This window comes from Pipra filicauda, unplaced genomic scaffold (genome assembly GCF_003945595.2).
Source record: "Pipra filicauda isolate LSUMZ 115617 unplaced genomic scaffold, ASM394559v2 scaffold81_size6448238_pilon, whole genome shotgun sequence".
Lineage (NCBI taxonomy): Eukaryota > Metazoa > Chordata > Aves > Passeriformes > Pipridae > Pipra > Pipra filicauda.
In genome coordinates this window covers 3,332,121-3,356,457 of record NW_024104998.1, presented here as the reverse complement: position 1 = coordinate 3,356,457, position 24,337 = coordinate 3,332,121, and the positions used below count along the sequence as shown (strand labels likewise).

General features: G+C 36.9%; 1 protein-coding gene across 1 annotated transcript in view; it reads right to left on the bottom strand.

The window, feature by feature from the left end:
* Positions 1 to 3,333: 3,333 nt before the first annotated feature.
* The window catches only part of NSMAF (neutral sphingomyelinase activation associated factor), a 39,440-nt gene continuing 18,436 nt past the window's right edge, over positions 3,334 to 24,337 (bottom strand). The window contains exons 11-31 of the mRNA XM_039390413.1: positions 23,333 to 23,404; positions 22,364 to 22,472; positions 20,197 to 20,373; positions 19,169 to 19,248; positions 17,712 to 17,802; positions 17,558 to 17,621; positions 17,401 to 17,452; positions 16,217 to 16,337; positions 15,811 to 15,942; positions 13,982 to 14,024; positions 13,376 to 13,539; positions 11,813 to 11,921; positions 10,784 to 10,842; positions 10,303 to 10,370; positions 8,630 to 8,697; positions 8,279 to 8,402; positions 7,454 to 7,537; positions 6,277 to 6,427; positions 5,795 to 5,897; positions 4,694 to 4,803; positions 3,334 to 3,708 (exon numbers count right to left, since the gene is read on the bottom strand). Of these exons, the coding sequence (XP_039246347.1) occupies positions 3,614 to 3,708; positions 4,694 to 4,803; positions 5,795 to 5,897; positions 6,277 to 6,427; positions 7,454 to 7,537; positions 8,279 to 8,402; positions 8,630 to 8,697; positions 10,303 to 10,370; positions 10,784 to 10,842; positions 11,813 to 11,921; positions 13,376 to 13,539; positions 13,982 to 14,024; positions 15,811 to 15,942; positions 16,217 to 16,337; positions 17,401 to 17,452; positions 17,558 to 17,621; positions 17,712 to 17,802; positions 19,169 to 19,248; positions 20,197 to 20,373; positions 22,364 to 22,472; positions 23,333 to 23,404 (2,076 nt within the window). The 3' untranslated portion in view covers positions 3,334 to 3,613. The remainder of the gene's footprint in view (positions 3,709 to 4,693; positions 4,804 to 5,794; positions 5,898 to 6,276; positions 6,428 to 7,453; positions 7,538 to 8,278; positions 8,403 to 8,629; positions 8,698 to 10,302; positions 10,371 to 10,783; positions 10,843 to 11,812; positions 11,922 to 13,375; positions 13,540 to 13,981; positions 14,025 to 15,810; positions 15,943 to 16,216; positions 16,338 to 17,400; positions 17,453 to 17,557; positions 17,622 to 17,711; positions 17,803 to 19,168; positions 19,249 to 20,196; positions 20,374 to 22,363; positions 22,473 to 23,332; positions 23,405 to 24,337) is intronic.

Genomic DNA, 24,337 nt, shown 5'->3' with positions numbered 1-24,337 from the left:
TCAGGGAGTCAGGAGGCTGAGAGGGAGCACAGCTGGCCCAAACTGAGCAAGGGAAAATCCCACACCCTTTGACATTATGCTCAGCAATAATTTTGGGAGAATCTTTCCAAAGCATTTGTTGCTTGGAGACTGGGCATGAGTCTGCTGGTGGGATCTGGGGAGTGATTACCTTTGCATCAATTTTTTTTTTTTTTTCCCTTCACTTAGTAAACCATCTTTTGCAATCCACAAGTTTTCCTAGCTTTTGCCCTTCTGATTCTCTTGCCCATCCTGCTGTGGGCAGGGTGAGGGGGGAAACTCTGTAGTGGCTCAGCTGCTGGTTGGGGTCAAGCCACCACAACAGATCATAGGCATATTCAGCTGAAACTTTCAGGTTCAGTGATCTGAAGTTAAATACCAGTTGTAGTGATTTTTCTTTTTTCTTTTTTTTTTGTCCCCTGTTGTGTTCCAGGTTTCAGCTATGAAATTTAGGATTACTGAACTTTGGTCTTCCTCATAGTGGGCAGTAGCCCAAAGCATCGAACTTCAGTTTAGTATAGGTATTATTTGTTCTAAGATGGATTTGGGGAATCACTTCAGCTGTTCATTCAGAACTGATCTGGATCCAGATTTGGTCTGGAAAGGGTAGTATCTTAATTATTTACTTGCTTGTCCATTTAAGGGAGATAATACTTCAAAAGATGTTCATAAGAGATCACATCAAGAAGAAGGGAAACAGTTCAGAGATTGGCAGTCTGCAATAAAAGGAGTCTCATCTGCCAGTCCCTTATTAGCATGTGTAGCTAATTGCAGCTTTTCCAGTTTGTAGGAAAAGCAGTGATGGGGGAAGGCTTAGGGTTGTGGATCTGAGCCACAGACCTGCTCTTTCTGGGATGACTGAAGTTTAGCAGTGGAAGCTCAACTCTGCCTGTCACGAAAAGCCTTATTGTGTAGATTCCTGTTTCTCAAATTATTTTCTCAGTTATGGTAACCAAGAGAAAACCATCACACCACTTCAGGCTTTAGTGGTGATCAAATTCATCCTGGGAGTAATTTTAATTGGACTGTTTGGTTACTAAATTATGTGTCTCTGGAACCACTTTGGCAAGTATGCACTGGCAGTAATTGCTGACTTCATCTAACATAGGTATAATTCAGGCTCATGGGCACAGGACTTGTGGCCTGCAGCAGTCAGCTCTAAGGGTCGTGGCTTAGCTATGAAATCCTTGGAGAAATCCCAAACCAACATACTGAAATGCTGATCAGTTTTTACTTAGGATCAGATGAGGCAGCAGAGGCCAGTTCTATACCTAAAGCAGGTTGATCAGTGGGGTTTGGCCACCTAAACTCCTAACTAAAAACAAATCTGTCTAAAACTAAAAGTAAAAAAAGTAAACAGAGACAAAAAGACGTTGGGGGAACATAAGAAAACAATACTCATCTTTTTGTTATCAAACAAAAACATGTTATCCCCCTTAGCTGCAACTAAGGGGGAGATCTACTGGAAATAACAAACAGGTAGAACTTCAGTACAAGCACTTAGTGTTTTCCTTCCAGCTATAGCATGTAGCAACCACAAGTGAAGAATAATCAAAAAGCTCCTTTAAGGCAGAAATTACCTAGCATTGGAGAGTAACTTACGGTTAAATGTATATACACAGATTAATTTGAGCTAAGCTCCAAGAAAATCGTGGTCTATATGTAGTTCCTTGCACACATATGATTTGTAAAAAAAAAAAAAAAAAAATCCCCAACACGACATACTAACATAGTAACGGGTTTAACTTGATTTCCCCCCCCCTTTAAAAGCTATGGCTGCTTTAGGCAATGAAGCAGCTGGCTGATAGCTGTTTTGTGAGCATGCTTTTCAGCAGAAAGTAAACCTCAGATGCACTCAGCTATGCACAGCATGCATCCATATTTAATCAAAAGAAAGTTAAGAGTATATTCTCTCTGAGGTAGTTTAAGTTGAAACTGAGGGGTCACATCTTCAGGGTCATTTTCCTCTGGTTTAGCTCAGCAGGAGGACCTCTAGTGAGAAAGGACAATCCCCCAACACGTTTTCAGGCAAGTGTAGAACAATCACATTCTATCTTTGCCTACACACAGATATTTTTGGGAAGTAAATAAATTGAAAGGTGAAGAAACTGTGCAGACACCAAACATTCTCCTGCAAGATTAAGACTGGTACCAGCAGGAGTGTGTGATACGGCTTATTCTTTTGCCCCATGTGCTTTCCCCACACACACTCCTTGATTACATAAACATTCAGTTATTTGCTAAGCCAAGTGAGTAGTGCAGCTGAAATAAATACCAGTTTGGTTTAATACCACTACCTTACTGAAAAGTAAGTTCACACTCCAGCATAAAAAAAGATCAAGGGAGTGAGAGAACAGCCCTTAACCGTAGGCCATTTGTTTTACAATACAGCTGTGCTCTGGAATAGGCAATGGGTGTCAAACCCAAGGCAGGATATCTACAGACAGAGGACTGAGTGAACATAATTCAGAAGAATGCTTGTCCTGGACACATGGACAACACCGACAGTGGAGAATACCAGCAGAGAAATAAATATTGATCTTGGGTCATACTCAGGCAATATCACCACTGCAAATGCTTATTGCTGTAATAAACCATTTAAATACTATTTCAAGTCTCTCACTTCAGAAAAGCTCCTGACAGGAAATGATACGCTGGAAAATAATCCTTGTGCAACACTGCTTTGTCCCTGGGTTAAGAGAGTAACCCAGAATAAATCAGGATAAGCCCAGGAGCTGTAGCTCTTTTAAATGCTGTATTTAAATTCTGTCTCAAAGGTGATTTGAGTTGAAAGTGGTTGAGAACACTAAACAAAACATGAAAATGCTGGATTACTAAGAGAAGGACAGTAATACAAGTCATGAAAGGCAATAGTAACAGAGCATAAAAGACTAATTTAAGGCACAGGATTAGGGGAATACTTATATCAACACATGTTATCTGTAACTGTTCTCTGTTAGGCAATCAGTTTTATGTTCGTCTTTCTTTCAGGCCAATACATTAGTGCTATTTTCCAGTAGGAAAAAGCAATATGGAATACGTTCTTATTCTGCTCTATGCCTTTGCAAATAACCACAGACTGACCACTGCTCAGAACAGCAGCTGCCTTGGTGTTCCAAGCAGTATTTGCAATCACATGCATGTTCACTAAGAAGGAAGGTTGACTATAACACTAGAGGTACACGCATTATGTCATGAGACATGACACGAAGCTGCAGATGTCCTAAAAGGCTTAAATTAAGAATCAAATGCTTCTTCTTTCAAACCAGTTCAAACAGCAAGCCATGATGCATTCCATGTAAAGCAAACAATGACTGCAAGTTAAGAGCTCTTTAATTACAGAAAAATAGGTCTTTAATTTCATATCAGTTATCATTTTAGACAAGCAATTTCAGTATGATAGTCCATGAAAAACAAATGCATACGCTATGGAAGTTAAGAGCTCTCAGTGAAGTCACCATAACATAGAAAGTTGTAGTTGAACAAAGCTTCCTATCTGGTTGAACTTCAGCAACCATCATTGCACACAGTTAAGTTCCTTTAAAAGGTTTTGTTTAAAATTAGAGTTCCTTTAAACAGCTGGAGGGAAAGGCACTTAGTATTGCAGTTTCCAGAACATGATTTGTTTGTCTTCCCCTCCTGTAATAACACTGTTGCACTGTTCATTCATCCACATGGATGTTACAGCACCTGGGAAAAAAACCCAAACAACAAAGAAGTAAGTCCAAATGCAAATAGGTGTGATACTCAAGAAGACAGAATAGATCTTCTTAAGAGAGTTGATCTTTGTCTGGTCATTAGTCTGGATTACACTAACACCATATATGCTAAGAAGAATTTTAGTAGCCATCTAGGTGGCTGCTCCTATTCACAGTAATGATCTCACACTCCATTGCCTCAGCTGACTTTGTGTACTAGAGAGACAACATCAGCTGCAGTGAGGAATGCAGGGGGCACACTAGGAAAAGAATTCCTGGTGAAAGTGAGCTTTTCCGGTCTGCCATTAGGACTTCTCATGTTAGAAGTGTATTCACATCTTGTACCATATGCCTAGAAGCCCACTTTCAAAGATTCCCCAGCTACAGAATGATCTCTACACAGGTCAAGTTCCAGAGTACAAGCTTACAGCGGGGAAGTTTGAAACAACTGTTCTTAGTCAAATAGCCTTAAAAACCAAACAAAATAAAAGTGAGAAGTTTTTGTCCTTCAAACAGCTAATGGTTGCTAATGTAGTAAGACTATACAGATACATTTAATCAGCCTAGAAATCCCCATCTAAAACTATTTCTCTAGTGAACTTTACTTAATTTGTTGTTAGACTCAGTCTGGATAGACTGTGACAAAAGATACAGTACAGTCTATACTATGCTTTGACGGCTATGAGGTAGAAAAATGTTGAATCTGAGATGTGTGAATTAGAAAAACTGAAAGTAATTTCCCTCTTGCCAGTATTGTAAACAGCAATATTCCTCCATTGTTATTAGATTTTCTAGGAGGCTCATATGGACCTATTTTAGTTCTGGTGTTCCAGGTAACCCTAACATCAGGAACAGCCCGCTGGCTGAGCAGATGGCTCTCAAAATCTTTCAATTATTATTCAGTTAATATTTGATTAACAGAGCTGAAAAACAGGAATCTTCCATTAATTTTGAGAATAAGAATAGTTCAGGCATACCTGTATGTCCTTTGATTCTTTCAGTAACTTTTCCTCCAAGAAGGTCCCAAATCAGTAATTCACCAGACTGAGCTCCCGATAAGATGGTGTTTCCATCCCATTTGAAGCATCTGCAAGTCATTCTAAAATCAGTTCATTGTCAAGCTTTTGTATAATGAGAGCCAAACATTTTCAAACTAAGTCAAAAAAGAATTGAAAATAGAGGTACAAAATCAAAGGATACTCTACCCTTTAACACAGTCTTTCTGGAAACATTATTCCCAAATTATTTTAAAGTGTCATGACCCGAACTTGCTTCTCTGACTGCCCTAGATCCAGCCAGACCTTCTCCCCACCGAAGGATGAAACATATTTCCATAACAGAAGACCCAGTCAGCTACATATATGTATGATATCCCAGTACTCTCATGAGCCACCGCTTTCACTTCTGCCACTTCATATTCCTGAAACACTCACTTGAACTGCAAAGATGACTTTCCAGTAAATAACTAATGAAAATATATATGTGCATATGCATATATATTTATGTATACCCACAAAAAAAAGTGAACAAGTGTATTCCATGTATGGCTGCTATATTTTTACTCCAGTAACTGAGGAAGCATTCTATATGTTTACCTGATAGACCATAAATAACTGTATGCTTTTCAGTTTGTGGAAAAAAAATGATCAGTCTTTAAATGTAACAGCCAAACTTCCTTAAGATTGTTGAAATAAAAAGGAAAAAATTAAAAAAATAAATCAGTATTAGTGACAGATATGATTTAAATAAGAGAACTGTCTCCTTGCTAGACATGTCCATAGCTCAGCTGCTATAAGAGCTGGTTAGCTATAGCTGTCATCATTTTTTATGGACCTTAATGTTATTGTTGAAAAAAACCCACAAAATAGTTATTTACTTAGATATTTGTTTGTTTTTTTCCCCAGTTTGGAAAGCTTCATCCTAATGCACACAACATGCTAGAATGTCAGACTTTGTACTCTAAAAAGTAATCCACTAAAAGTTGCTGGCATTAGTGCTCTTTCCACTCTGCTATCACCATCTCCACGGTTAGCGAAGTTGGCTTTGCAGCTTTGTCACAAGCACGTTTTCAGCATTACCTCTGTGGCTCATCAGTAGTTACAGAAGATATAAGCATTCCAGTTTGTACATCTATTACTTTAAAACAAGAGTCCTCTCCTGTGCTGAGTAGATGTCTGCTGTCTGTACAAAAGAAGAAAGCAAACGAACCAAAAAAAAGCATGTTTAGATATTCAGTTCTTGTTACTAAAGCAGTCTGTGATACAGTGTGTTGGATGTGACATTGCCTGACCTACTTGTCTCTAAATAATTTACTGCAAATTAAGTCTCCAAGCAAGCAATGATAAACAAGATTGGTTTAGAGTCTAGACCACTGGTCTAGAGCCTAGCACAGCCTTGTGTACGATTATATTGTTTATAATGATGATGTGTCAATCCAAAACATCTCACCATCCCGCTTAAAGTAGTGATTCCAGTAACATGGGCATGTTGCATGGTATTAGGAATAAGATTCCCTTAGAAATTGCCAAAGGTGCGTATTAAAATCTGAAATCCAACGTACCAGGACTAAAAGCAGCATCAAATACAGTCCCAGAATGACATGGCAACTGGTGTAACACTGTTGCTGTAGTAACATCCCAAACACTAATGGTACCATCTTTGGTTCCAGATGCCAGTATAGTATTTGCAGCATTAAGGTCGATTGTATTTACCTAAAAAGTTAAACATTCCATGATTTTCCTATTCTTTCGTGTCAGCCATCTTGAGACAGGTTTTAAACATACAGAGAACCAAGCCCATCGTCTGTAAGATGATATTTTATTTACAAAAAGCTTTTAATTTAATTCTGCAACATTCTAAATTAGGTACAACTATGAAAAATCCAGACCATAAAAAGTAAAAAATAGGTTGTTTTGATGATATCTTAAAATGCTTGTGGTTTGCAGAATCAGAAATGCTAGGTGACATTTCAGATTACTTTTAGTTCCCATATTGTCCATTTAAATGTAAGACTTTACCCTTAAGGGTAAAATTCTTTACTTTTAAAAAACTTCCTACCCATCAGTTGTTTCCAATTCTCTTCAGTACAGTTCTTAAATGTTACCAGAACTGTTTCAGTATTTGCCTATGTTGTGACCTGTTAAGAAAACTATTAAGAAGGTTTAGAACACAGTAATTCTAAATATCTTACTAGATTGATGTTAGAGGCTATAAACAAAGTGCACAGTTACACATTTATGATTCACGGCACACGATATGTATTTATAGTGAAATTCACTAAGATATTTTATAGTATGGTAAACAATCAGAGGAATTTTTTCGTTTGCTTGCCTTACATTAAGGGGCAATCAAAATATCTGAAAAAGATCAGTCTGCTTCCAAAACCAAAGAAGCAAACAAACAACAAAAAAAACAAACCCAAACCTCCCTGCCCCCATAGGGACATACAAGCTGAGCAAGGCAAATTAAGAAATCTCTGTTTATACAAAGGAATTTAAACCTCTGTTGTTTCAATCCCCCGAAAAGGACCTTTCAACTCAGGAAGCAGGGGACACTGGTACAGGATACATCAGACAAAGAAAACCCCAAAATGAAACAAAAAGCCCCTATACCTATTTCCCAAAACATGCCTTCTTAGCCCCCTAACCCAATCCTTGTGCTTTACCACTAGATCATGATTTTGATTTTAAACGAGCAATTAATTTTCTTATTCCAAGTTAGAATATCAACATACTTACACTAACATCATGCTCTAACTCTGCAAGCAGTTCAAAGTGGTGTTTTTTATTGCTCAAGGTCACTCCGGGAACACAATGCCACACCTACAACACAGATAGTTAGGTTTGCTCAAGGAAGCATTAGTATAACCCCTGATGAGTTTCGTCTGAATTCTCAGGATACAAGGAGGACTTGTGCTCACTCTGGGCCTTGCCTACGTGGCAGAACACAACAACAAATGACACCTGAACTCATTTACCCTAAGCAGAGCCACATACTAAACATGAGTATGCTGATTCCAGATAGCCTACAGGAGCCCTCCTGTGCACGGGTATATCACTGCACTGAATGTGTACTTATCAAAAAGCCACACACAAGGCTTCTTTCCAAAAGAATTTGGAAAATTCTGTCTCTAATTCCAAATTATCTTTCCACCTAATTGTAGGCATGCTCTTTAGATTATCAAGTTTCTGGTCCCCTTAGCTGAAGAACATAAAGTACAAAACTATTAAACATTTTGGAAGCCTATTCCACTCGGGAGAAAGAATCACCAGTCAAAGTCAGAAAACATTCCAGTTCCTCCAACAAATACAGTTTGCCTTCAAAATCACCCTGTCTACAGTAAGTTAGAATGAACAGATTTTCTTGAAAAGTAGCACTTAGCTTTGAAACAGTTGAGATAAAACTAAATGAAGAAGATATTCTAGAAAGAAACTTACTGTGATACTAGCTAAGTTATTATTCTAGTACAGCAGGTATATCCACCCCAAGGCATTTGGCTGGCTGCATTTTATAAAGTGCTAGCTATAAATAGTTATGGAAGTGTAACAAACCCATCTACAAACCTTCACAGTGGAATCCCAAGATGCAGAATATAAACGCCCATCACACCAACGGATCTTACTGACTGCATCATCATGTCCCATTAGGATGTCTTGCTGTCTTCCAAAGGCAACTGAATAAAAATATCTAACAGGAAAAGGTTATAAAATCATTCCCACCTTTATAAAACTTTTTTTTTCCCCTAAGTAAAGTAACTTTGTTTCTGTAGTTTCTAACAGAAAGCTAGTGGAAAAAAATAGAAAATAGACACTGTGTTTTAACAATGAATTTCTATATCATTATCTAAACCCACAAACATAACAACCAAGACACTCCATGCAATTCAATAAAGTCAATAGGAAGGAAATACACACATATGATTGTCCCATGAAGAACTTATGACAGTAGTATCTCCTGGTAAGATTAGACAAGATGACAGAGCCTGTAAGAAAAAGAAAGAAGTAGTGTTCACGAACATGATTTTGGAGAATAAGTAGTATTTTAATCTTCTATAAACATAACATGCAAGTGTTATATGAACACTAATCAAGAAAAACCCTGGACTTTGGACACTGAACAGCAAGACTATTTAATTTCTGCTAAATAAATGTAGCACTGAAGTTCAGAAATACATGCAGAACTGATGGATCTTCTTTTCAAATGCTGGTGTTTCGAGGACATGGTATGTAATTCCTCATTCAGGAGAAATTGGGTCAGCTCTTCATCTTGTAAGCTGCTGTCAATTCTAGATGCAAACAACTGACAGAAACCAAAAATGAAGGTTTCTTTTGATGTTTGCTGTCCTTCACAGCTACTTATCAGCCCAGCTCTTTCAACGAACAAACGTAACTACCTAATTCCTAATACTCTCAAAAAGAAACATTATTTACAGACACCTGCTCAGTTACATTACCATCACTGGAAACAACAAGGTAAAAAAAACAAAACAAACCCACCAATCAGATCAGTGCTTCTACTAAAATCATTACTGGTCATATTTTAGATCTGTTTGAAAAACAGCAAGCTGCTGGACTGTAAAGACTGTTTCTTCTAGCATTGCTGCAACAGATCAGCACTAAAACTACAGAGAGGAGAAGAATAAAAGAGTGTACAAGGCCTCCTCATGAAAAACAGACTTTTGGCTTAGGAATCAGAGCTCCCTTCTTACAGTGCCAAGAAACAACGTTCCTAAGTTTCCCTTTGCTAAACATTAGGAATTGCTGTACTGAGATTCACCTGCTACCATGTCCCATGGCAGACCATAGGGTCTTGATCCTGCAACTTACTTGGTGACCACTTAGCACATGCTATGGCTTCTGTTTGGGCAACCTATTTGCCATTCTTATTTACCCTAGAGATGATGGTACAGAGAAAGCTATCCATTTAAGTGTCTTGCTGCAATCAAAGACTGAACACGACAACTGGGAGTGTATCTTTATGACCCAGGTCTGCCCACAGTGCTCAAGCACAGGAAAAAAAAAATCAAATTCAAAATGTCTTTTCAAGCTCTGTTTTAGGAGCAGAGGGTTGTTCAGAGGTTGCTGAGATCGCTGCTCATTGAAGAAGCATGGCTCAAATTCACCCAGCATAGATTCTACTCCCTGTGCTTGGTTTTCCTCTCCCAGCTGACTGACAGCCTTCAAACACTTGAGTGCAGTAAGGCAATGTGAGCACATGGGAGAAATCTAAGCTTAGTAATTCTGGTCCCAGTGGCAGCTCAAGGTTGCTCAGGAAGACTAGTCTCTGCTCACGCCAGACCAGCTTTGTCTACCACAAGCCCTTCCCCTGGATAGCAGGCCAACTCAGAACAGAGCTAGTGCAGAAGTAAAGTGAAATCATTTAATGCTCCCTCCCCATGTTTGCAGAATGTGCTCTGTCTCTCTGGTGGCTGACAGAGTTTCGATTCACTCTGCTAAATTATTCACACACAGCACAATTGAGTAGGCAGGGGAAAGAAAAGAAGCATTGATGTATGCTAAGAGCCATCTCTCTGAGCAGCTTTCAGAAGATTCCCAATGATCTTGGTTTTATTTTGACAGTAACTTACCATGTTAGAAAAAGACACACTTCTCTGGATAGTTTTTGACTCTTTGGAAAACATCTTCAAAGTTGAATCTGGGGAAGATGGACAAAATAGAAGATAAAAGGACTATTTGATATTAGAGACGATAATAATTTTGCTCTTGGCTGAATATTCAAATACCTTACTGTGAAAAGCAAATATAGGTTTCTCATAGTCTGAGAAACTTTGTGACTTGGGCCTGGGACTACCCTGTTTTGAACCAGTTACCTGCCCATTCAATTCAACTCTAGGAGAACTCTGGTATCTAAATGGAGAAATTTCTATTATTACCAAGATTATCTTCCCAAGCCTAGATAATATTGAAATCCTTGAGTCGAAGTCATCTGAAGGTGAACAAATTCATTTACTTGAACTATTTATTTGCAGGAAATATGTATTTAAATTTCATGCCATTTTGTTCAAAAACAAACCTGCATTTGGTAAATACCTGCGCAATAATACTTACCTTGGGATGTAGTGAAAACAGAAGACCCACTGCAAGGGACTGCTATTCCAGTAATTGCCCTGTTTAATGCAAATAAGCTTGTAGGTGACTTCATAGGTTTTAAAACTTAACTACCATACTATAAATAGACTACAGTTGAACTCTGTTATTTGATCTCTGTAAGCACTAAGACATTCAAGGAGATTAAAGGCACTGCAGTGGTGTGTTATCTGTCCTAGAGACAAAAATATATCTTGATACAATATGTGAAACACTAGTACAGGATCCCCATAGTGTTCTGCAAGAACTTCATCCTCATCAGAAAGGACGCTAAGAATTTGGTAACAGAAGCCCTTTCTCAACTACAAGTATTACCTTTTTTTATGGACATAATAATATTTTCCTAGATTGGGTTGCAATCACCAAAAAAGTAGCTGGAATTAAGGTAGAAAGAAATCCTCCTAGTAGTCTGGCCACTACAACAAGGGATGGGGCCAAAGAAAAGTCTGTTCTTTAAAATATAGCTGACATTGTTCTTTATTCGGTATTTTCAAAGTTCACCTGAAGTGGCCCTGCTGACTCTTGACTCCCTAAGAATCCATCAGAACAGTACTTTGGTACCTGGATTAACTGAAAACCTATAGCTGGAGACTTGGCAAACTGCTCACACAGCAGCAGCTTGAGGTGTACAGTAGCTGAAGTTAAGTGTTTAACCTTTCAACTCAGATAGGATGAAGAAGTTAGGTCCTCCTGGGGTTATAAAAAAAACAAATGGAAGTCTTTATCTGGCTGCTGCTTCAGGTACTGAAAGAGTAATGAACTTAGCTCTAGCTCTGCATAAGGAGCAACAACAACAAAAATCAACCTGACAAATACCTTTTCTAGATTGATAACCCACCATATACTCAGACTCATCTTGCACAATCAAATCAATAAGCCATCTCACAAAGAAAAGTATTTACCTGAAATCCTAACCCATCATTTAAATTGACACACAGACCCCCACCCCAATTAAATGGAAGAATTTTGACTGAAAAGAATAGTACCTACTCTTTGTGAATTTTATATTGCTCATCTAATTTTAATTTGGCAATATTGTTCCAGGCAAGTGTTATACTTTCTTCTGTCAAATCTTCAAATGATTCTTCATTTGGAGAAACTGCAATAAAATGCCACGACAAAGTTTCATCACAAATAGAAAATAAAGACAGATTTCAAATACCTAGGTAGCTGAAGTTGCAGACACAAATATGAAAGTACAGAAATAATGCAGAGCTCCAGGAATAAGACCTTTAGGCTAATGTGGAGAGCGACAAGATCAATAGCTTATTTCCAAATCTCTTCCTTAATTTCCATAGGCTTACACAGTCAAAAATAGGATTTTTCTCCCCAAACCAGGGCTTTTGAACTGCAGACTTTACAGAACATAATTCCAAAATGGAAAACAAACAAAATAGAAAAACCAAAAACTTCTCGGCAAAGATGTTTTGGAGCCTTTGAAATGCCAAGAGCTTTCCAAATGTAAAAATACTAGAAAAGCAATTTATTGCTACAATAAAGCATATGCTTTTGTTATTCTATTGTACTCTGTTTTGAATGTCACAACTTCACTGTTACAAAAGGAGTGAAAAATGCAACAAAATTGAGATAATTAGATGTCAATTACTATAAAAAGGTCAAACCCAAGAGGAACTGTTCACCTGTGAATTAATGACTTAGGCAGCATACCACCACACCTATCTAACACATATGACCATTATCATCACATAAAACTTTCAAAGCCACTCTTGCCATCTGGATGCTACAGGTTGCCCCACTAAGTAGCACTCATCTTCAGTCCTCTGCTTAAAAATGAAGGCTATCAAATGGTAGGTGAATTGAAGACAACTAAATGAGAAAAACCTTTCCAAGTGATACCTGGGCTGAAGATTCAGTCCAATTTATAGTTAGATCACTGTACATATGATGAGGACAATAGCATCTTAGTTTCAGAGAAGTGGTGTAAATTCTGCCTTGAACAGAAGTCTGTGAAGGCATTACATATCCTTTTCTTGAAGTTATTTAATCAACTTTGTCCCTTTGTATTTAGGGGGAAAAAAAAAAAAGAGTACTTTCCTTACATATTTTCATTCAGGTCATGGAAAAGCTTAATTTAAGCTTAAAATAGCTTAATTTAAGCTATTAGGGGTTACTTTGATCAAGCCAAATGATCACCCCAAAGAACATCCCTGTTAAAAACCTGAACAAATCTTTACACTATCTACAATGCAGATACAGTCACTGAAACTGTTGTATTATCAGCTTGAATTTGAAGTGTTGTGAAAGGCCAGGGATGACAGCCCTCCCACAGCTTCAGGAGCAGAGGATGAACAGTCCCAGAGGAGATCACTGGAACAGAAGGCAAAATGCAGGACAAAGCAGGCTGACATCTTTTCAAATTTGAAACTGGTCTTGTCCATTTTTCTTTAACATTTAGTTCATGGATTTATTTTGAGTTGGCTTACACAGAATGGAACCAAGAGAGTTGAATAATGAGATCCTGGGGGAGAAATATACAGAACTACTCAAAGTTACAAATCCTTTACATCATCAGTTTATCTGTTAAACATTTACCTGGAGACTCAGTTATGGAAACGCTGTGACTCGATGTTCGAGACAAGCTTTTCAACCTCGGTATTATCCTTTGAGGATGAGGGGTTGTAAACAACTGCTTTGGCGTCTGTCCAAACTCCAAAATTTGTGTCAGCAGAGCTACTTTTTCATTGGGGTCCATAATACTTTATAAAACAAGATATATAATTAAGCCAAGGAGGCGAGTACTTTTTTTCCCTTCCCGTTCCCCGAAAGCAAGGGCCTGCATGTGCAGTTACTATAGCACCACAGGCCATCACAAATTCTTACAGAACTGATTTACTACAGATTTGACAGACAGTCATATGATAGCTGCATCATTTTGTTTATGTACAATGGCAATATGCTCATCAATTGAAAAAGTGAAGCAATTTCAAAAAGCTGGACTGAAGAAATGTTCAAGTAACAATCTTCCAAGACATGCTAAAACTGAGAACATGATGCTGGTTCTCTGCATATTTGGGAGCATGAAAGAATAACTACACCATTCATGCACAGAGCCCTTTTACAGCTGGCAGAGAACTTGCAGAGATACTGAAAAACTCAACTAACTGCTTTAACAAAAACATTCAGATTCTTGATAATTACCTGTTTAAATCCACTCCTCCTTCATAAGTTAATGGGTGAAACACTGGAAAAAAAAGTTTATTTGTACAATGTAGGTATACAAGGCTCATTGTGTTTGTCTTGCTATAAAACAAAGCTTTCTTTTTTACTCATCTTGGCTATATTTAAGCAACTAAGCTGTTTCAGCAGGCTATAAAGTTTGAGGTCTTACATTTTAATCCTGTTTTTTCAACCTGAAAGAAGTTTAGGATTTTTAGGAGACTCTTGGAAAGTTTCAAAAGAAATGAGTCCTTTCATAAAGGAAGGATGACTCATTTAAGCTTCATTAAATACTTTCCCCCAGTTAATGCAGAAATAGATAAATAACAGTTGCATAACTGGATCTCTGGTTAGTTTTTAGACAAGTAACAAAAAAGTAATAAAGAATGATCAGAAAGGTCTGTGTATTCACCTTTTCATTTGCCATTATGTGAATTACTTTGGGGCCTCTGCATAAGAACATTTACTTTGACATAAGTTCATTTACACACAGATCCCTTCTGTCTTTTATCTACTCAAGTGTCTGCAATTCATTATGCTAATAAAATCCACACTGCAGCAGAAGCAGCATATTATGCATAAAATGCTCTCATTTGAGAGGTAAAAATAGAGGTGCCATAACTTATATGCTGATTTACTGTATTTAAAGTCTCTGATACATTGTAATTGACGTTTACATTCACAGCATGACTGGCTGCCAAACCCTGAAATTCTAAAATATAGCCAAATCATGCTTTAAGGACATGTGGGAAAGTACACTAAAAAGAAATGAACAACAACAACAACAACAAAAAACAAACACAAAAAACCCCAACAACAACAACAACAAAAAACCACACACCCAAAACTAAAACAAACCCCAAAAACACCCCATCACAAAACAAGCTACACTATCTTACCCTGGAAGCAAATACTGACTACCAAATGAGGAGTTGCTTATTCCTTCTGTCTCCACCACTGTAGTAAGGTTTTCTTCCTAAACTTTTTCTGTCTTGCTAAGTGCAAATTATCTCAACATTGTCTTTTACTTACAATCCTTCAAAAGGATCACTGCTTCTGGAGTAAACACCATAAAAATATGATCTGCTAATCTTTCCTTACTATGAGGACATTTCCTTATTGTTTAGTAACATACACAGCTAAATATCAGACTGCTGAATAAGTTAATAATTGGTATTACTATTAGGTTTAGATAAATACATCAACACAGCAATCACATAACCCCATTCCCCTTTGTAAGCACCCACAGTGCCTAAACACATGTTCAGAATAAGATTGCAAACAGGGAAACTTCCCACATACAGTAGTATATAGATAGACAAGGACAAACCCACAAATCCTTCTTTCTTTCTCCTAAAGAGCTTTAGCCCATTAGCTCATTCTTTCCCTTGCTAGTTCTCTCAGGAGGAGGGGGAATATTGCATTGAAATTCTTATACTGCAATTGAAATGGGGGAAAGTTAAATACAAGTTTACATGGAGACCCTGCAGACTCCCATTTTAAATAGGGAAATACTAATTCCATACTATATTGCCACGCCATGCTGTGTGAGCAATTTACAGCAATGCTATAGAATTTTCTTGCCTACCACCTTAAGTACACCCTCAAAGATGCAAATCACCATGAAGGCAATGTTATCAGATACGTCATTATTTCCAGTACTGAACAACTGCATTTCCTTTAGGGATCAAGCATTCAAAGCATAGTTATGAAAGCTCAAAACAAAACAAGCATTAGATATCTTGTTATTTACCATTCCTGCCTAATTGAAGCATCCCTTTTTTTGCTGTTTCCATAAAGTGTGTATTTACCATTGTGAGCTGCAACTGCTTCACTTCCTTTCTGCTTGTAGCCAAATATTATGTCAATCCATTCATGAAGATGTTCTGATACATACTGACTTTCTAAAGCCTCTTGGCTCTTCTGAAGAAAGTCATCAGGACCTGACAAAAGAAGGGTTAATTAAAGGAGAAGATAACCCACTCAGTATTGGTATCCAACTCTGTCCCTCCTTCTTGAAAAGCCAACCAAACACCCCACACAAAACCTCAAACTTCTTATAAAAATTAAAAGCAACTATTAATTATGTCAATGTTTTAAAGAAAGAATTCCTTTAGAAGAAACCATAATGCACATTTTTGAGGAAGAACCACCATTCCAGGAATCCAGATAATCTTGAATTAATGTATATAATACAAGAAGTTTGACTATTATTACCTGATGCCCAAGGTGGAAGCTCTACATCTTCAACTATCTTTCCACCCTGCCTTTTTCCCAAGTCCAACTTCAAACTGTTTACTAGAAAACTAGGATCGTTTTCATAAAATTCTGGAATCAACTGGAAGTTAAACAAACAAAGAAACAAAGCAAGTTTTGAGATTAGCTTAGTTTTGATCATTTAAACAGAATATGTTCAGTGTAGAGAAAGCGGCTCAAACTGCCACAGTTACCAAAGTTCAAAGTTTGTATGTCAAGTCCTAAAGTTAAGCACTAATTTTCCAAGCTTTACCTACAAGGCAGTTCTCTGAACTAAATTCAGAGTGGCACGCATATTTTAACATGTAATGTGTGACATATAAACCCATAATATCTAAGAGTATCTTTAGAACTCTTATTGCATAGGTACCTTCTCATTTTCAATATTTTCAGTACATCAAGTAAGAATAAAGAGAAAAATCTAGAATAAAACTAGAATTATGACAGAAGTTTCAGAGGTTAAATCAATTATTTAAATACCATCATAGCTAACCATTAAGTATAGACTTTTTTTACCACTGTATTCAATAATGTTTCTTTGAGAAAGGAGTTTAACAGTGCTCACTATCTGACAGTTCATTACTCTCAACATATTCTCCAAGTTATAGTTTCTTAAGGCTAAAAAAAACTAAGATACTACTTCTAGAGTTTAACTTCTCCAGAGGTAGTATTGCAATACAGCCAAATCTTTTCAAGATTCCAGCAGACAGTACATAAAATTACATCTTTGCAGCCTTAATCCACTCTGGTAATTCCCATTTATTTCCAGTAACATTCACAATGATATTTCTGCTAAACTAAAAGCCAGAAAGCAGACACAGGCAAGCAATCGTGGAGTTATAGAATTGATACAGGATTACAACAGCATTCATAAAGCATTCATGAAATGTAATCATCAGCCTTAAAAAAACCCAAACCCCAAAAAACCAAAAACAAACAACAACAACAAAAAACCCAAAACAAAAACAAACAAACAAAAAACCACACAACAAAAAAAAGGAAACAAACCCACACAACTGAAAACCACAAACAACAAAATAAGAAACCACCAAACACACCCCAACCAAAAACTCTCAGATCAACAGGAGATGAGAAAGCATAGCAGAGATAACAAGAAACACTTGAATACTTTTCCAGCCATTTACCTCTTTGAAATCTGTCGCACCATCCAAACAGTTTTTCCAGGTTTCTGCAATACTAGATAATACAAAAAATAAAAAATTATTTTTAAGGCTTTGCAGTCCCCATTAATGCGTATTTGAAAACAAAACCAGACTAGTTATAGACAAAATGTAAACAAACCTATTGAACATTCTGTCAGCGTGATCAAACTTTCCGTTCTGCAGGCAGAGCATGTATTCTGGAGCTAAGGAGAAAAAAAATCATCAGCTTGCTCCAAGCCTTGTATGCTTTGGAGGTAATTGTCTGCTCAGAGAGCATGTAAAAGCTGTCTTACCAACTCTAACAAGATAAAACAAAACGTAACCCGGAGATGAATAATGGCTTCCATACATGAACTTAGGCTCTGGCATTTCCTGATAACGTGTCTGCAACATAAGAAGAAAGAAATGTCTGTTTAAAATCAGCATTCCTGCTTTCCCTCAATACTAAACACATACATGTTTTTTAAAGGCACAGATTAGGGCCCTCAATTATTTTTCTAACAATAAAACAAACGCTTAAGTTCTAATAACTATACAGCTTTAATCAGAGCAAATTGATACAGCAAAACAGTTGTTAAAACTGATCATCCAGAACTATCAGACATTCAGGCTTTTTTCCTCTCTCACTTTCACATGTAACTGCAATGATTCAATTTCCAAGGTGTGTAAAAAGACTTCCTTTTTTGTCTTTCACATCAAGTTTAGTGAGAGTATGGAAGAACATACTGACTCAATTCAACCTGGAATATTCCTTCTTGTCTGAAGCTCCTGTGTGTTATCCTAAAATCTATCATAACCTAAACACAATGACTTTTATTGCAGTAAGTATAAGGCAGATAACAGTTTGAGAAAAGTCAGATTTTAGAAAGAAAACTTTATCTACTGTTACTGAAAGCATAATATTGATCATGTTCTTACCTTCCGCAACCTTAGGAAGCTGTATGATTTTAAAACATCTTATCTTCTTTATCAATATAATGCAGTTAATTCTGTCAATAATTTTTTCTAATGCTTTATTAAGAACTAATAAAGGTTCCTGCACATTAAATATAGTTATGTTCTGTAAATTATTTTGGCATAATTAACTTTCCATAGGAGACAATGATTTTATACAAAGAATTAAAACCCAAGAAACTGAGGACCTTTTAAGTCTGTAACTATGCATTTGACAGCTTATGAAAAGAAAGCCTACTCTGAGAAATGGAAAAACTTGGTGCACTATTATCTGCATATAGAATTTTCAAGTTAGTGCTCTGATCTCCATGGATCCAGATTTCCACCCTTTGAAGTACTCTCCCTCAAATTCAGCATTTTTCTTAATTGAAATACTTCAGATTTCTACCACTTTTTCTTGTTTGTTTTTTTTTTTCAAATATATTTTACATTATGCGTTTAAATCCATTGGTCTTGAAGTTTCATATATCCACGTATGCTTATAGCATCTCAATGCTTACCATAAACATACTTAAATGGATTTGGGGATATTGTTTTAAAAGCAAGGGAAAATATTCAAAAGCATTACATATGAAATAGAGAGAGGAAACAGATTCTAATAATTTTAAATTAGTACTGACAAAACCAGTACTGATGAAATTAAGCTGAAAACATTATAGGTATGTTTGCTTCTGATAGGTTTATAGTTAGCTTTAATATCTATGTATTTCCCAAATCTTGCTGGACAAAGCTTCTTTTATTGCCAATAGGTACAAGGCCAAAAATGTGCAGCACATAAATGCCAAGATATACATACCAATAGCCTATCCAGCCTTTCCTTATTCAGGGCACCAACTGGTTTACTAAGGTCACGAAATGTTTCAGGCTTTGTAAGATCTAAAAAAATAAATTTTATAGACTAAGTATTCTATTAGACATTCATGTACTCTAATCAATATTTAAAAACAAAAGAAAAAACCTACCCAAACAGCAACAAAACAAACAAAAAACAACACAGAACCCCTTAAGTAATTTTCTCTCTCCCTACTAACTGCAAAATCATTAAATCTTATTGTAAACGGCTACTCATCTTCTTCCTTCCAGGTAGATAATCTCATAATCTCTTGCTTAAGAACCAGTAGTTAATGTATGAGACAGTTACTGCAATAAATATTACCTAGGCAAGGTCCTGCTACCTGAGGCACAAAAACAGCTGGTATCACCTTCTTCCTATTAACTATTATCATTAACTATTCTGTCAGGCTGTAGTTAAGTCCTACCATACAACCAGACTGAAGTGTTTGAGCAGGTGCTGATGAACACCATGAGATACCCCTACTCTACTACTTGTAGAAGGACACAATCCTCAAAAGGACCAGCTTCCCACACAAACTGCTCTAAGATCCTTAATAAAGGAGCCTATTTAGGCACAAGCCTTGTCAGACTCTTCCATTCAGCTTGCAATGTAAAGAATTATAAAAGAACACCTAGATTCTACACATTTCAGAGCATCAAAGTTGTTCCATAAATAGTAATTTAACTGATTCTTTTCTATTTTTTAGAATCACAGAAAGGCTTTGAATGCTCAGTACTGCTGATTTGCAAAGCAACCAAGGAGACGTTTAGAACATACTCTGTATGTGAGGAGTGCAATACTTAACAGAAAAAGGTGAGGTATTTTGTCCCCTAAACCAGAGGGGAAGGTTAAGTCCACAAGAAAACATCCAAGATCACTAATACCAGATTCATTTTGATGTAACATGAATTTTATGCAGTGTAAAAGCCCCCCCCCCACACATTTCAGGCTGGATATGATGCAGTAACATGCCTTTTTTATACACATACCTAATACTGAACTAGAGTAGTCTGCTATGATCCAAGGAAATACAGGATACTGGGAGAGATCATTGCAGCTTCTATCAGCCAGATTGTTGAGATGAAGAAGATACTGGTAATTTGAAATATGTCCTCGTTGCCACTGCAACATATAACTTTCAGCTGTATGCTCTGCAATATGATTTTCTAAAATAAAACAAAACATTAAGAGTTGTGACGTCTGGAGTTCCACCCCCAAATTATAATGTGATTAACATTATGCAAGATACTATAAAATAATTAAGGGCATAGTTGCTTAATAGGACAAGTCAGAATCAAGTGGCAACTTCATGTTTCAATAGCTACCATACTTCACACTTTTCAAAGACCTTTTCAAATGGGCCTAAAGTGCATTCAACCAAGAAAAAAAATAAAGAAGGAGTGCTGAAACAAAACAAAAAGAATGGATGAACATTTATGGAGGAACAGAAAAATGTTTCCAGCCCATGAACAAGGCTCTTGGCAATCTGGTAACCTTTAAGATTTCAAATTTCCAGAAGTAGTTCTGCTAGAGTCAAGAAAAAAATTAAATACATTTTCTTACTGTTCAACTAAGGACACTCACTAACAATGATGTGTGGAACGAAGTCATATATGTACATGAAGAAGATCTAATTTCAGAACCAGTGAAACAGAGACTAGAGGGAAAAGAAAACTTGAGTCCTACTTAAGAAAGTAGGAATTATGCACCCGGAGCTTCTGTTTGAATTATAGGCATGGGCTCAAGAAATTCAAGCTGCAGTACTCTCTGCTTAAGAGCTGTAATATCAAGGTATGCTGATGGACAACTGGGTTACTTATTTATTTTTAAATTGTTCCTTTCTTTGATTCAGTTTACAGTACCTTGCCAAATGCCTGAAATGAAGGACTGCAACCATGGCATGATGGCAAGAAAAAAATTTGGATTAGATCAAATCAGGCCTCTATTTTAGCTCACCATAGGCTGGAAAGGCACATTCCAGTCCTCCATTCACTTTAGTACTTTAAATTCTACAAGTAAAAAGTGTTAGCACCTTCAAAGAGAGGATCTTCTGCTGTCAGAGAAAGATACCGAGGTGCTACAAACACCTTTAGATAAAAGGCTTTTTTTTTATCTCTAAGCTCTAACATCATCATCATCATCATCATCATCTGCACCTTGAAATTTCATTTTTGAAAGTTATCCAGAAAACAAAGTCTGAAGCAGGGGAATAGCATGCGGTTATTTCAATAATAGAGAAAATAATGTCAGAATCTATTTGCTTTCCAAAGAAAAATGTAAAACACTAAAATAATTCTCAGTGAAAGTAACTCCTTTGTGACCTTTCCACTTTGCTTTCTGAAGTGGGGAAAATGTCAACTGATATTTAGGCGAATTCATTAAAACAGAACTAGAGCTCTGGTACAAAAACAAAATAGCAAAAAATTTACATAAACATTTTCAATATTGGCAGTAAATATGAGTTTCAGTGTTTCAGTTGAAGTAGCATTACAGGAAAACTGTTTTTTTCTCCTTTTTTTCCAGTATATGTGTTTTTTAGAAAGTTTCTGTTCACCATCTGCAAAAGACATGCATCACTCTCCAGGAATTAATGAATACAAGACTTAATAGAAATAAGAATTTAACTATTTCAGGATGGTACTTTTCATCAACTATCACTAAGACTGAGGAAAGTTCAAAATGTGTGCACCGGAGATCCACCCACTGCAGGAAGTTTCTCAATAGGATTTTTACTTGGACTAAACTGAGTGCCAAGGGGATCCATACACAAGTCAGTGTATATTCTTTCAGCAAAACACTGTTTAGCTGAGTGGATCTTATTTATCTCTTACTTTGAAGAGAGTGTTTTGAGGGTTTTTTTTTTTCATTTGTTTGTTTGGGTTTTTTTGGTGGGTGTGTGTTAAATGACAGTGCATATCAAGTTGCAAATTAAAAGAATTAGTTAATGCCATATCAGATTTCATACTCAGCTCTTCAAACACATACAAATAGATGCAATTTCACAACCTTTATTCTGATCTTTGTTTACTTCTATTAAATTTTTTTACAGCTTCTGTTTATTCTTCTCATTCTTCCCACAAATCAACAGACCAAAACCCAGACAAATTTCCCTTCACAAGGTACTCCACATGACATGAATAAATAAATACTGCAAACCTATATATGTTGCAATAAGGAAATAGACCTCATCTCGATCTTGATAGTTGTAGAATTTCAAGTAGATGTCAGAACATAGATCGTTTTCTGTGCAAAATACTTCAAGGCCCTTAAAAGTTAACAGGGGGAAAAACATAAATGAGAGCAAGTACTAACAAGCTGTAATACTCGTGTTTGTTAACAGAATATTCCAGTTACTAATATCTAAATCTTCAGACTCTATACTGGGGAGCAGTTTTGCCCACAAAGTGAAATATTTTAACTTTTCTATTTCTAATCATAAAAGTATTCAGTTTACATCCAACTGAGCACATGGCTTTTACAGCTGTCCATAGATTGGCTCTGCCTGGATTAATTGAGCATAGGTAATATATTTTTTTTTGCCTAAGTGAATGGAGTGATGCAAAAGAATTAAATGTCTATTTGGTTTAATTGTGTTTCAAAACAAAACATTTTCTACAAGACTAAAATTTCAGTGCAAACACTGAAAGCATAGAACTGAAGTTCCGCTGGAGCAGTCTCATCATCTCTTAGTCATGTACAGTGGGACTCATCACTCCACATTAGCCTCTATCTGAAGCAGTGACCAAACTTCCTCCATGAATCAATCCAGAGAGAAAATGCACTATGAAAAAGAAATTAATTCTAACCCAGGATAGGTGTTTGAGATAAACGGAATGAATTGCTCCCTGGTGATACTCCCTTCCCCCATTCCCCTATACCTGACTGCTTATGAAAAAAACTTTTCATCCTTGTCAGAGTTCACTCTTTCTGTTTTCATCTTTTTGACAACATAAGGAAATAAAACACTTAAGAACCAGAAGGGATCATCAAGTGCCGTTCACTACTTACTCCAGAGCTCCTAAAAATGCATGTTTTTTACCTAACGATGTACACGGTTTCAGTGGGTCATTTTAAGAAACAATATACACAGCAAGACATGAAAATAAAATAAATATTTGAGCTTACCAGTGGCATTAGCCCATGTCTTCTTTTATAGATCCGACGCACATTTTGCAGTGTTATTTGTACAACCGGTTTCTGTGGGGCATGAGGGAGGGGAAAGAAAAGATGGAGACATATCAGCAGGTTTATGTTCTACCTTACCCTCTCCAGACAGTCTGAAGTTTTTGCTAACTATAAATACTAGCAACACGAAAACAATATCCATCCATGTCATTTTAGCAGTGGAACAAAGATGCTAAGCAGTCACATTAAAAAGAGGAAGTTTGTCTTTGCTGTTGTTTTTTGCCTGAGTAGCAAAGTAGTTTAAGAATAAATACACGACAGTGTATTGTCAACCGAGTCTGTCACCAGTTGCAACACTCATGCAAGAGAGAAGCAGCACACAACAAACGATTTCAAAAGTAAAGAAGCCATCGAGCTGCTGGGCAAACTGTGCCAATGATGCCACCTGGCGGCTGGAAAAAATGGCACTGTCATCTTCCACTGTGACACACATTTTCCTTGCCTGGACATACTTCTAGCATGTCATAGAATCATAAAAAGAGTTTGGGTCGGAACAGACCTTTAAAGAACATCTAGTTCAACCCCTCTGCAATGATCAGGGACATCTTTAACTAGATCAGGTTGCTCAGAGCCCAGTCACATCTGATCTTAATGTTTCCAGGGATGGGGCATCCATCAACTCTCTGGGCAAAGCGTGCCAGCATTTTACCGTCAGTGTAAAAAACTTTTTTTCTATCTAGTCTGAATCTAGTCTCTTCTAGTTTAAAACTATTACTCCTTGCCCTATTGCAACAGGCCCTGCTAAAAAATCCGTTCCCCAAATTCCTCCTCCTTTGTCAAACACACTTCTCTTATTCCTTTTTCCATTTTCTGTACTAGCTTCAGACTTTCCTTCCTCTTGTCACAGACATGATCTCTCTAGGTCAATGTTTCTTTTAGAGCACTTGGAGTTTTTTCTTTCTTTTCTCTGTTCCTGGGACTCCAGACTCCTTCTCTTAATCTTCT